Source organism: Halyomorpha halys, unplaced genomic scaffold (genome assembly GCF_000696795.3).
Source record: "Halyomorpha halys isolate HHAL.00 unplaced genomic scaffold, Hhal_1.1 Scaffold401.1, whole genome shotgun sequence".
NCBI lineage: Eukaryota > Metazoa > Arthropoda > Insecta > Hemiptera > Pentatomidae > Halyomorpha > Halyomorpha halys.
In genome coordinates this window covers 832035-845424 of record NW_027108484.1, presented here as the reverse complement: position 1 = coordinate 845424, position 13390 = coordinate 832035, and the positions used below count along the sequence as shown (strand labels likewise).

Below are 13390 nucleotides of genomic sequence, written 5' to 3'. Positions count from 1 at the left end.
TTTCACTATCTGTTGGACCATTCTTAACTTGTCTCTCGTGATGAACCATTCGTCTTGCCACTCTTGCCATCAAATTTCTTTGATCCAAGAAATAACATCTTTTCATGTTGATGATGTTACGACTTGACCTGTCTTTATAGCTAGTCTGCCTTTTCATTCCCAGTGATCCCACAATGACTTAGCAGCCATAAAATCAAGACCCTACAACCCATGCTGTTCAAAGTTTTCAAATACTGCTTCAACTCTATTATAAATCGGTGTGTTGAAGAAAGAAAAAAAAATTATAGCAAATTAAACTCCAACTGTTTAGGATTTTAGAATTTAAATTTCAATATGAGAAGAAAAGTTAATGTGATATGATAGATGGTCAAGGTGTGAAAATAATTTAAAGAAATGTAGTAAGATTTTACATAAAAAATTATTTAATATTTGAACTTTCTTATTAACTCCTTTCTTGGGGCAATGAATCTTCATTGCTACGATTATAGAACTCCCATCCTTACAGCTTCAGTAGCTTAGGTAACTACAGCACAACATTTTCTGCATACATTAGCCTGCAATATTTAACTATATATTTATTTTTTTTTATTGTTTTGCCATCTAGCTTTTTTAAAAGCCACATTCAGGAATAATTAAAGATATCAGGAAGCCAGCCATTTATTCTTTCTGTTGTTATGAACTCTTCTGCCCACAATTAGCTATGACTACTCACAATAGCATTTAATCATTAGGTACATTAAGTATTTGAGTTTGATTTAAATTTCTAAGTTATGAAGTACATCTCTGAGACCTTTACTGTTGATTATATCATAAGATGACTTGATGCCTATGAATATTTCATTTATGTGGTGAGGAATTATTACGGTTTTTCTCCTAGTGATTTTTTTGTTATATAAATAATCATGAAATTCTTTATTGAGTTCCTAGTTCAAATCATTTTATTATAAATGTAAATGAAATATGTCACCACACATACAAATGCATTTTCTAAACAGTTATTTTCAAAATTTTGATCCATTATCTCTTTTTTTAAAATGTCAAAGATTAAATAAAAAACTATATTACTGAAATTCATAGGTAGTTAAGAAAGTACTTAAGTGTTGGTAAAACTGATCAGCAGTTTTAAAATAGTTTTAAAAAATAACCGCAATATTTTAAGATTTCATGTTAAAAATACTTTTATATTTGTAGCTTAATTTCAGTGTTTTTACAATAGGTGCAGAAAATGTGCAAGAACTTGATATATCAGAGAATTTCCTCACAGAATTTCCAGCTGTCGCATTGAGACAGTTTACATCACTAAAGTATTTAAACTTGTCAGCTAATTTGATAGAGGTAAGAAGAAAAGAATGTTTATGAATTATTTGGTATTATGAAAATTAAATTTGTAATAGCACATTGTGGGAAATTTAGAAGTGCTATTAACTGGTGATATTGTTTTCAGTCATCTTATTTTATTTTTAAGTAATCTTTGTTTCATCTTTTCATCAAAAAGAATTATTTTTTCACAACATGAGTGCTACCTGCTAATTTTGTGGAAAAATGTCTAACAAAATTTTAAGAGTTTAAAAGAAATTTTTCATAGCTTTCAAATTGTAAAGTTTTGCAACTGAAACATTGAACTACTATTTTCTCCATTTGAAATTTTTATGACTAAAATTATTCTACTCATTTTCATATCTAGATATTTAGGGTACCGAAAATAGTTGCTCAAAAGCAGTTAGATCCAATTGGTGTGAATGAGGTATTCTCAATCTTGGTGAATAACTGAATAATTAATTTGATTAATACAATTGGAGTGGTTGAGAATTAACTTAAAACCATTAATTACCTCTTTGAAGTTGGCTCCCTCCTCTAAATATTTGAATTTTTTTTTAGAGTTTTGGTAGTCTCCTAAGAGTTCTATAGTTCTCAATTATTTATAGAAATAGTTCTATTGTTTAAAGCTTGAAGAATACCATTAATAGATACGCACCACAACCACACATTTTTTCCAACTTAGACACCCTATATCTCTTTTGCTTTCAACTTTAGAACTTTGATTATTAAGGATAATTATTAGAACTCTTAGGAGGGCTAACAGCACTCCAAAAGAACAAAAATTTTTTTTTCAAAAAATGATTGATCGCAAATTTTCATACTTAAAAGTAGTGAAAATTAAAAATTCTTTTAGTTCTGGTAGCCAGAGGTGCATTAATTTAATCAATTGAAGGGCCCAGGCAAGAACATAACAAGCTCCATTATGTAAATTTGTCAATAGAGTAGTTTCGAAAAATACTAAAATTCTTTTTTAATGTTTTGAATAGTTCTTTATCATAATATTATTGGTATGTTGGAATTATATTGTTAGACAAAGTAACCATTTTTTTTTTTTTTTTTTTATGACCCTCTTTCTGGTAATTTCTGACATACCAAAAGGGTTATCTACAGAGTACCATCCTATTCTAACCATGATGGTGGTCAAGTTTTCATTTCGTGAGAACGACTGAAATAAAAGTTGACTCACCTGCTCTTGCAGTGCCGAGGTTTCAAAGACCTATGCCTTAACCCCTTCACCTACAGAGTGCCCTAACAAAGAAATCCAATAATAGCTTTATAAAGAAACAAAGGAACATTGTGCTCAAAATTCTTTTATTATAATTAAAATAATTTGTTTTTCAGATTTCTTTGTAATAATATGATTTATTCATAAAAATTTGATCCTTTTATGTAATAATAATTACTTCTTAAAGTACATTGGGATAGAGGTAAAAGTGACCGAGTAATATCTTTGCTGAAATGAGAATCTGCTATTCACCTGCGTATGAACAAAATCTACACTTCAGTGTTTGGGAAATTATTAGTTAGTTGTTTACATTTTCTTAATTTTGTCAATACTGAAACTTAGATTTAGCTCAAACTGAAGTTGATAGCAGGATATCTTAGACTATACAAAAAAATCAATAGATCACATTTACCTCCAACCTGTGCTGTTATGCAGCACAAAACAAAAACTTACATAATACATTTAAAAAATATATATAATAAATTTATATTAAAAACAACAATCATTCCTAAAATTATACTAATATAGCAGAACATGTAATGTTGCATAACTTTAAAGAATATAAAAAAGCTTGAAACCTAACAACAAATAGAGAAAAAATTCATTATCTGCTGAGAGCGCCTTTTAAATCGAATTACTTATTCATTCTAGATGAAATCTAAGGGAATATTTTTATCACCCATGTTCTTTTTTCTTTTTATTTTTAGAAACTGACGAATACATTACTCTCACCTGTAAAAGATTTAGAGCTATTGGATCTGAGTAGAAACAACATTGGAAATATAGCTCCTGGAACATTTTTAGGTTTGAGGCAATTAAAGCACTTGGACTTGAGTGTTAATACACTACGGACGGTAAGTAATAAATTATGAAAATTTAATACTCTACTTATTCTATTGGTATAATACATTGTGTATTGTCAAATTGTGTATAAAAAAAAATTACATTTTTTAAAACTAAATATTTGTTGAAATGAAATTAACAGTAGAAAAAATAATCTTTGTTATTCCGGAATATTCGATTCCCTTAGAATAACATTAAACCATTACTAAGAAGATGTGTCAGTTAATTTTTAATGTCTTTTCTGTAGGTTGAAGATGATGCCTTTGAGGGTTTGGATAGTCTAGAGAGGCTCTCTTTGGAAGACAACAATATTCTCCTGGTTCCCGCTTCGGCCTTAGGTAGACTTCCCAATCTTGCACGTCTTCAGCTTGGCTGGAATAGGGTAGCTGCCTTGGACCATGATATACTTGGAGCAGTTGCAGATCGTGTCCACACCCTCAGCTTGGCAAGGAATGTCGTTCGGGAGCTGCCCCCTGATGCTTTCCAGGTAATTTTATTTTAGGATATTCTTAACACAAATTTTTTTTATAATGATATTTATATCACATTATATTTGTTAATTATGTTCTTATTTCTTGATCTAATTTACAATACAATTGTTAGTTTTTCCATTATATATATATATATACATGTCCAAATTACATTAGTTTCTTTGATTCCAGGGTTTCAACAAATTGAAACATCTTGATCTCTCTGGAAACCTACTTCTAAGCATTGAAACTTCTTCTTTTACGGGTCTAGAAGAAAACCTTGAGTCTTTAAGCCTACGGGGAAACAGACTGTCTGCATTTTCAGCTAAACCACTCCCTCTTCCAAAACTTGTTACCCTTGATGTTTCTCATAACCATATCACAGAGGTGACTCGAACAGCTTTCCTGATGATGACATCTCTCTTGGCACTAAATGTAAGCCAGAACTCTCTCACCACTATCCCTTCTAGTACTTTCCACTCTCTTGGTAAGCTTGAAGTACTTGACCTTAGCTATAACAACATTAAAGTCCTCAGTCCAGAATTACTCATGAAATTGCAAGCTCTGAGATGGGCTTCATTCTCGCATAATATTTTGCAAGAACTTACAGAATCAGCATTTCAAAATCTCAGAAATCTGACAGTTCTAGATCTGTCCCACAACCACATTACAAATATACGTCCTGGTTGTTTTTCAGCACTACTCTCCCTGAAGAGACTTGATCTAAGTGGTAATAAGTTGTCTTCCTTTAAGGGTGAGTTCTTTGTCACAAGAAGAAGCAACGGAACCCAACTAGAGGAACTTGACCTCTCTGATAATGACCTTAGTTATTTATTTCCTTCATCATTTAGAGTACACCCAAGACTTCAAAAACTTTCAGCAGCAAGAAATCGTTTCAGCTTTTTCCCTGCTGAACTAATAGTAGGGTTGAACTACTTACAAGATATTGACCTTGGAGAAAATTTACTGAAAAGCTTGGAAGACTTTGACTTTGGACGCTTACCGAGGCTTAATTTATTGAAGCTGAATAAAAATCAATTAGATTCAATTAGTGAAACTGCATTCCATAACTCAACTCAATTGCAAATCATTGATTTATCTGAAAATAAGTTAGAGCGATTGGGCGAGAGGACATTTCAAGGTTTAGGAAGGCTGAAGCTGCTAGACTTAAGTGATAATCTGTTAAGTGAATTGCCAGACTCAATATTTGAAAGATCACGTCTACGTATGCTAGAGAACATTGACCTTTCTAATAACTTATTTGAAGTGCCACCATTGAAAGCATTACAGAGACAATACTTCTTCTTAGCTTCTGTGGATTTATCTAATAATAAACTCACTGATATTCCACCTGATTACAGCATTATGGTAAATATTAAAAAATTAGATCTTTCATTTAATCCATTAACACCTGAGTCCATTGTAAGTATATTAGGAGAGCCAAAAACTGTCAGAGAGCTAAACCTAGCTGGGACTGGAATCACACACATAACACGATTGGAAAGTCCATTTCTCTATCATCTCAACTTATCCCACAACCAAATTTCTGATATTCCTGAAAAAGTTTTTGAAAGACCTACACTCTTGAAAGTAATAGATTTGTCTTTTAATAAAATTGGTGATATCAGTGGAACTCTTTCTCAAGTGTGGTCGAAGTTGAAAAACCTTCATACTGTTGATTTATCTTCAAATCCAATCAAAAGTATTGTACAAGGTGATCTTGATGGACTAGAATCTCTCATAAGGTTGAATATATCAGGACTAGAAGAATGTACTCGAATTGAGAAAATGGCTTTTAAATCGCTAGTCAACTTAGCAGAGCTTGAAGCATATGGATATCCAAGACTAGGATATCTTGATATCACAGGACTTCTCCACAGCCTTCCTTCATTGGAACTTCTCGATGTAGAAGTAAAAGACGCTGCTGTAGGAGGTGAACAGTTATCAGCTGCAATGAATCCAAGATTAGCTACACTTGGCATCCGTGGCTCCAGGGTACACAGTGTCAGTTCAAGCACATTGGCCGGTCTTAAGGTTTCAAACATCAATGTCTTCATAAAGGGAACTTCATTGACAACATTGCCACCAGCTTTGCTTATACCATTACCAAGGTCATCCAAGGTCAGGCTTGATGTAGGAGGAAACCAACTAACTACAATTAGTCGACAATTTTTATCTGCTTTAGATGATCGTAGAGGAGATCTTGTACTTATTGGTTTAGCTGAAAATCCTATTGTTTGTGATTGTAATGCCAGAGCCCTTCGAAGATCAGGATTGGTAGCAGGAGTAGTCTGTTCAAAACCTGCTCACTTAGATGGACGACTTCTTGTAGAGATTGGAGATGATGACTTGACATGTGATCGTACTTCAACTACAACTGAAGCTGCAACAACATCAACTAGGATGAATCATATGACCCATGGGCCAACAGAACCTGATATTATTTGGTCTGTGCCGACGACTCATCGTCTTCCCGCCAAGACAATGACGCCTACTGTCACAAATGATGATACACTCATCATTAGTATTGTAGGAAGTGTAGTAGCATTTATTGCTGTTCTCATAATTATAACATGTTTGGCTAGAGTAAGATGGGGTGGTGAAAGATACCGTGGGCCAGTACCTCACTGTAATAGTCCAGCATGCCCTTGTCCAAAAGTTATTTTACCTATGCCTTATGCTACCCTTCCAGGTAAACGATTAGCTTCAGTTTCACCTCCATTAAGAGCATCTTATTCAACTCTTGGAAGGTATCCTCCACCTTCTCAGCCGTTCTATATAGCTTATCCCCCAGGAGAAGAAAAGGAAAATTCAATGACAATGAGGTAGTACGAACTTCGAAGATAATAGTGGATTTCACTAAAGTTTTTTACAATGAAAACTGTTTTTTATTTATATTCGGACAGTTAATTATGAAATTATTAAATAGGAAGAGGGAGAACATTTAATTTTAAAAGTAAAAAAAAAACCGTCGGAGGAACAAAATATCAAAATTCTGCTAAATTGGATGCAGGAACAAATAAAAATATGCTCAAACTGTGTATATAACTAAACAGGATATGATAATGCCTGTATTCAGTAATTATTTTTTAGTTCATTATGAATATGAATAAAAAAAAAAAAAAAACTGGTTGAATTATTGATGATTTAGAAAATATTTTCTTCAATCATTTTTTTTAATAGTATTAATTTTATTATATAATCATGTGAATAAGAAACAAATTTGTGTGATAGTTAGCTAAGACAAAGTAAATGGTTAAAGCTTTACATATGGAATCTAATCCCCCTAATCATTTGGAGATTAGTCAATTTTTTATTATATATATTTAATATGTTATTAATAGATAAGGAAAATGTAAATATATATAATAAGTTTATAATTATTTATCATGCAAGTTTTATTGTTATTAAAATGTTCAAGAATAATGTGTTAAGATGAACTTTGGTATACTGAAGCTATGGATTTAAGTAAGAGTTCTAAGCTTTATTTCAACTTACTGGACTTTCATATTTATGTGTAAATTATTAATGCCATGTTTATTGTTGTGATTGTTATATTCATTTCATAATTATGTAATTTAAAACCTGATATTTTTTTTTAATATTAAAAATTTTGTTTACAATGTAAAGTTAACAAAAACTGAACTATTAATTTAATAATTTTTTGTGAAACACACAAGTAAGTGTAAAATATTTACTGATTTAGAATTTCAATTATTTGTAAATTAATATTACTTCGCAATTCATAAATATCGATTTGATATTTTGAAATTATTCCATTCATTTATCAATCATGACAGCCTTGAGATGAACGATTGAGATTTAAGACTAATAATATCTGTTAGAACAATTATGGATTATTAGCTTTAGTGACTATGATTCCATCCTTTCATTTATTGCTCTTTTTCAATCAGTCAACAGAACTCCATAGTAATTAGCTAAAAAAGGACCGAACCCAAAATCTACCAAATATATCAAAAACCAAATGTACTTTTCCTAATATGTATTTTAATCATAAAACTATAAAAACTAACCGATTCATGCTCAAAACATTATTAGTTACATTTAAGGTTGTGTTCTTTTTGTTGCAAACAATCTTATAATGGTTTTAAGTATATATTATCAATATATATGTATTTTTCTGTGAGTGTTATGTAAGTATATATAAACATTTTTGGAAGATAAGCACCAAAATTCATCATATTAAGAAATAAACTACATTCATTTGAATTTTTATATTTGTAACTAAACAAAGTATTAATTTTTTATTTTGTGATTTGTGAAATTAGGATATTTTAAAATATTAGAATAGAAGAGTGCAGGAATATTGTTCAAAACAAGCATAGGTGTATTTTAAGTACTGCTCAATCCTATTCTTAAAGTGCTTTTCTCAATTAAGTTAAGAAAACTGTTTCACTTATAGGGAATACAATAAAATAGATATTTTAATTTTCTATTGATTTGTAATAAATGTACATGATTAATAAATTTTCTAATAATGAATCAAATAAATAAAATTACATTATATAATAAAACAACTGATTTTCTGAATATAAATGTTAAAATTTGTGTGCAATAACTGGAACACACAAAACTGTAAATATTTTTTGCATTATATTAGGTTATAAAATTAGATTAGTGGTTTTTTATCAATAATTTAAAAATGATAAATTATTATTGTAAAATGATTTTTCAATAAACAAACGTAAAAACCTGTTTAATTTTATTTCTTCATTCCCAGCATCTGTGTTGTTTAAAAAATAACATTTAAATCTAAATAATCAAATATTAATACATAGTTTAGTAGTATTTACAATGGATGATTATATATCAGACCGTATAAAAACTCAATCATTTTTGATCGATTTTTTTCAAAGAAGAATTATGTAATAAAACATGAGTGATTTTCCGTTAATAAAAGATTTAGAATCCTGCAGAGGAAAATTTTATGATTATTTTATGATACATTTTATATTTTAAAATGAAAAATAATCACAAACACTCAAGAAATTATAATAGATATAGGTAATTGGTATTATAAGTACCCACTGAACAGTACTGAAAGATTATTATACTATAAGCAATGAAGTATGATAATACAATAAGTAGCAACATCTAAAGGAACTTTTTTTATTATGCTCCAATGCGGTGTTGTGCAAAATTTTTAAATATAGTGCTCCGGAATTATTAAATCACATTAAAATATCAAATTACATATCTGTATCTGGGAATGTAAATGATTTACAAAACCAAAAATCTTGATGACTCTGCCTTCCACACCTTATTGACAAACATGTGCAAATACAAATAGTGCACATAATCTAATTTATAGAGATCAGATCTTAGTAAAGTAAAAAACTAAAAAATTAAAATGTGCAAAATCATGCAGTAAAAACCTGAAATGGGTAAAATTGTGTTTTAAACATCTAAATCCTGCAAACATGATCTCTATTGTTTAATTTATAATATTAATACATGGAAAGTTCATATAATATAGTCCTTGTATATATGTATTGTTCTTATAGTTCTTGTTTGAATCAAAGCAAACCCGCTAAGTACTCATAAATAAGAAGTAAAACTGAAAACTGAAATAAGAAATTGCATCTAAGAACTACAATGTTAGAAAGAATAATGAAGGAGTGCAGGTAGAGTGGGAGGGAATCCAAGTTAAAATCACTAACAATGATAGGTTTTAATAACAATAAAGCTTATTCAATAAATATTTTTTAGTAATTACCCATGACCACTGATTAATTCTACTTCAAGAATATCCATCACTTGTGTTTACTTCTTTGTTTTTTTAAAGTTGAACAATGCTTTGCCCTATAATTATTTATTATGATTAGTATTATCATTATATATTGCTGAGTTAAGTTTTTTACACACCACCAAAACATTTGTTTTACAGAGTAGATCAGAAAAATTATCAAGGGAGAGCAGTTGTATGTAAATTTCAAAATCTTTTACAGTGAGTAATTAATGAGGCCATTTTCTGACTTGTATAACTTTCAATGTCCTTCCTAGAAATCGTATTAAAAAAAAAATGGAGTTTTTCAATTTTGCTATTACAATAACAGAGGCTTTTAGTCATTAACAGCAGCCATTTTTTATTCCCATACTATGGTTGACATACCCATCAATTTTGACTCTTTGTATATTTTTCATTAAAGTAATAAAAAATTGGGGTGAAACAACTTCCTTTGGTTTCATGATATATAGTGAATTTGAATCAAAATGAAATCTTTTTCGTTTCAAACCATCAACTTCTTTATTACTGAGGAAGAGAATACTTTCACTTACCGTATATCCATTTAAAGTTTAAGTTAAAAAAATAATATGTATTCTATTCTCCTATAGTTAAATAAGAATTCTTTCATTAAATTAGTTCATAGCTCTCCATTTTTTTTATTACAGCTGACAATTATAAGAGAAGTCTTTTTGAAAACTTAGCGTTTAAGTCGTCTCAGACTATTTAAGTCAGATATATATATATTAAAGAACACTCAATAGTACATTGATATGACGCGATTAACCAAAACATCAGCCATTTTAAGAAAAATTAAAAAAAAAATTGTAAAATAGTTTAATAAAATTAAACTTACGGTTTATTTAGAGTAAAAATTGCTGTAACATATTTATTATAAAATTACAACTTTTCAATCAATTTTCCTAAAGTGAAAACCTTTAATTGTATTTTTCGTAACGCTAGTGGAAATGTACTTAACACCACTGTGAAGTCAGTCATCGATTTCTTAATACGAAAAATCAATTTCCTACAATTTTTTTTGTTTTTGAGCTATTCTGTTCTTATATGTACATATACTTTATGCATAAACATATAAAATAAAACTTTTTACACGATACTTGATAATTTGGACTCAGGAACCTAAAGCGTTCATTTTCGCTGAAAACTATGGATTCGAAACTTTTTACGATCACAATGCTTCCTATTGCTTTATGTTTCATGAATGATAAAGACAAATTAAATGTAAAAATCAACAATAGTTATGGGAGGAAAGCTATTGACTTTATTTCCACTTATACCTAAGCAGCCAAGTAATGAAAATAAATACTTAGTAATTCTAAGTATATAAGCTAATGTCTGAAAATATAATGTTTGTCTGATTTCACTAGAGTAGATATGTATGTCTTTAAGTAAAGTAAACGTTCTCGTACTTCATAAACTTTTTCACATATCTACTAAATTAAAATATTTTATCAACTATTTATCTGGCATGTTATGAAAACATCTGTTTAACAGTGACCGTCCTACAAAAATTAACTGAATTTTGGATCACAACTCTATTTTGACATGCTCGAAATTATTGGTACCATATAATTTATCAGATGGATGTAAAAAAAGATGTAAGTACTAATTCTTTTTTTTTCCCAACACAACTTTTACGTCAGATACGGATAATATCAGATTGGAAATATTTTTTTTGGTTGGAATTATAGTAGTTTAATGCACGGTTTTTTACTAAGTAAACAGTACAATGTTGCTGTACATCTATAGTAGGTAATTAAAAACTCATAACTCAATTAGGATAACCTAGGTTTATGAGATTTTCATTGCCTACCTTCAGACATGATATTTCATAATTATGGATCATTCTTAATAGAGGAATTGTTATTTTTATTCTTTTCGAATCAGAGGTACGTCAAGTCTTTACAGATAGACGATGTTTACAGATAGAACAAAAAGAAGAGGGCCGAAAATCTTATTCTAAAGTAGGATTCATGGCGGTCTATGGGTCAATGGAGGTAAATATATTTAGTACAACATAATAAATGTATTTCAATAAAATTGTTAAAGGTTAATTAAATGTGTATATCACGTCCCATGAAAGCAGGGTAAACGGATTTAGTTAGAGGAGTACCAGAAATCGAGTTCATGTTTTTAGAAAACGTTGAGCAAGCAGTACACAAGCGTTACTCCAAATAGTGGTTAGGCGTGTTCTATTTGTTTGTGTACGGTTAGGTGTGTTTTCTGTTATAACCTAAACTCTTATGCTTTAATTGAACCACACCTGTACGAGTTCCACCCGCTCAAAAGACACAAACCCACGACGGATCATTTTTAATGCTATTATGTTCTCCCGACAACGATGTTAAACCACCTCCTCATAGCGTATGAGAAGAAAAAAAACACGCCAATTGCCCTGGTGGAGTAACAGTAGTAAACTATGTCTGAGATTGAGTATGGCCGATGAGAAGACTTGGTGTGGACAAATGTCACGAATCCAAGGTTATAATATATAACTTCGCCTGTCTCACTTAAGTCCAGACATCGCAATGAACTAACACTCTGCGTTCTCAATTTTCTATTATTAATATTAAATATAATTTTTAAAGCTAAGTTTAATAGTGTAATCCGACGACGGCGGAGCCAAAAGCAGGGTATTGTGTTTAAGAGTGTCTCGTGACCTGCCCATTAATAAGCAGAAGGGTAGCATAACCCTACTCTCCTAAAAAGCATAAGTGAAGTCAAAAAGGCCACCCCCACGGAGACCAGGATTGCGCAGAGGTTGATAGGAATGTCCGTCATTGTAATATAAACTAGAACAGAACGCAGTTAGTGTGTACTCTTTCTCTCTTTATCTACCACGAATCTGGTCCATCATAAGGCCTGCCTTTTTTACCTTCACTTTTCCTGCCAGCTTATTCTCTCCATTTTACTCCTTCCTCCAAGTTACAAGTTAAGTAAAGTTAGGTATAAAATCATTATTTGGGCAAACGACTCAACCGATTTTCAAGTTTAATGACTCAAATTGTTCAATGAGATCCCATAATTATATAGAAACAATTATCATTTTTTCTAACAGCTCAATTTGAGCCCAAAATGATACAAAAATGTTGTATTAAATGAGTTTAATCTGTTCGTCTGTAAATTTATAGCCAATTTTTGAGCGAACTGCACAAAAATCTATTTTTAGGTGAAATATCTTTAGATATTCAATATTCTGAACTCAAAATACTAAAAAAAATTATATTTAAATAAAAACATCAACCTCAATGATCCAAATTTCTGAATATTTTAAAAAACTTCAAATGTTTCGGCCCTTAGGCCGTTTTCAAGGATACAATTGTATGGTTGGTAAGTGAATAGCTTAATAAAATCACTTAAATTTTATAAAATGGCTATTCACTTACCAATCACACAATTGTATCCTTGAAAATGGCCTAAGGGCCGAAACCTTAGACGTTTTTTTAAAATATAAAGTTGAAAGCAATTTGGAATATTGGAGTTGATGTTTTTATTTAAATAAACCACTCTCAAACTATAATTTAATAAATATATAAATCATTAATCTAAAAATTATATTTGATAATCTCCTTTAATGACCTAGTAGTCCTTCTGATAAAAAAAACTGCATTCAATATAAGACTGTTCAGTTTTTGTTGTGTTGACATAATGCAGTGAATTGACAATCTAGTAAATTATGATGATTCGTGGGTGTCAATCATGAACTACCCTACTACGTTTCCAATAGAACACTACACCATGACCTACATATCCCTTTTGTCCTTG

At 30.3% G+C, this 13390-nt stretch overlaps 2 protein-coding genes across 7 annotated transcripts in view; both read left to right on the top strand.

Annotated features, from left to right (window-relative positions):
• Positions 1–8574, top strand: part of LOC106682306 (protein artichoke) — a 150936-nt gene extending 142362 nt beyond the window's left edge. The window contains exons 7-10 of the mRNA XM_014423084.2: positions 1217–1335; positions 3253–3399; positions 3636–3875; positions 4051–8574. Of these exons, the coding sequence (XP_014278570.1) occupies positions 1217–1335; positions 3253–3399; positions 3636–3875; positions 4051–6687 (3143 nt within the window). The 3' untranslated portion in view covers positions 6688–8574. The remainder of the gene's footprint in view (positions 1–1216; positions 1336–3252; positions 3400–3635; positions 3876–4050) is intronic.
• A 2508-nt stretch (positions 8575–11082) lies between these two features.
• LOC106682317 (uncharacterized) overlaps positions 11083–13390 on the top strand; it is a 21304-nt gene continuing 18996 nt past the window's right edge. For 5 of the 6 annotated variants that reach the window (XR_010843267.1, XR_010843264.1, XR_010843265.1 and 2 more), the window contains exons 1-2: positions 11083–11223; positions 11551–11622. Coding sequence is in view for 2 of the 6 variants with exons in the window: in XM_067046827.1 (XP_066902928.1) it covers positions 11206–11223; positions 11551–11622 (90 nt within the window). In the remaining 4 variants the exon portion in view is untranslated. The remainder of the gene's footprint in view (positions 11224–11550; positions 11623–13390) is intronic. The other variant, XR_010843266.1, reaches the window with a different exon arrangement.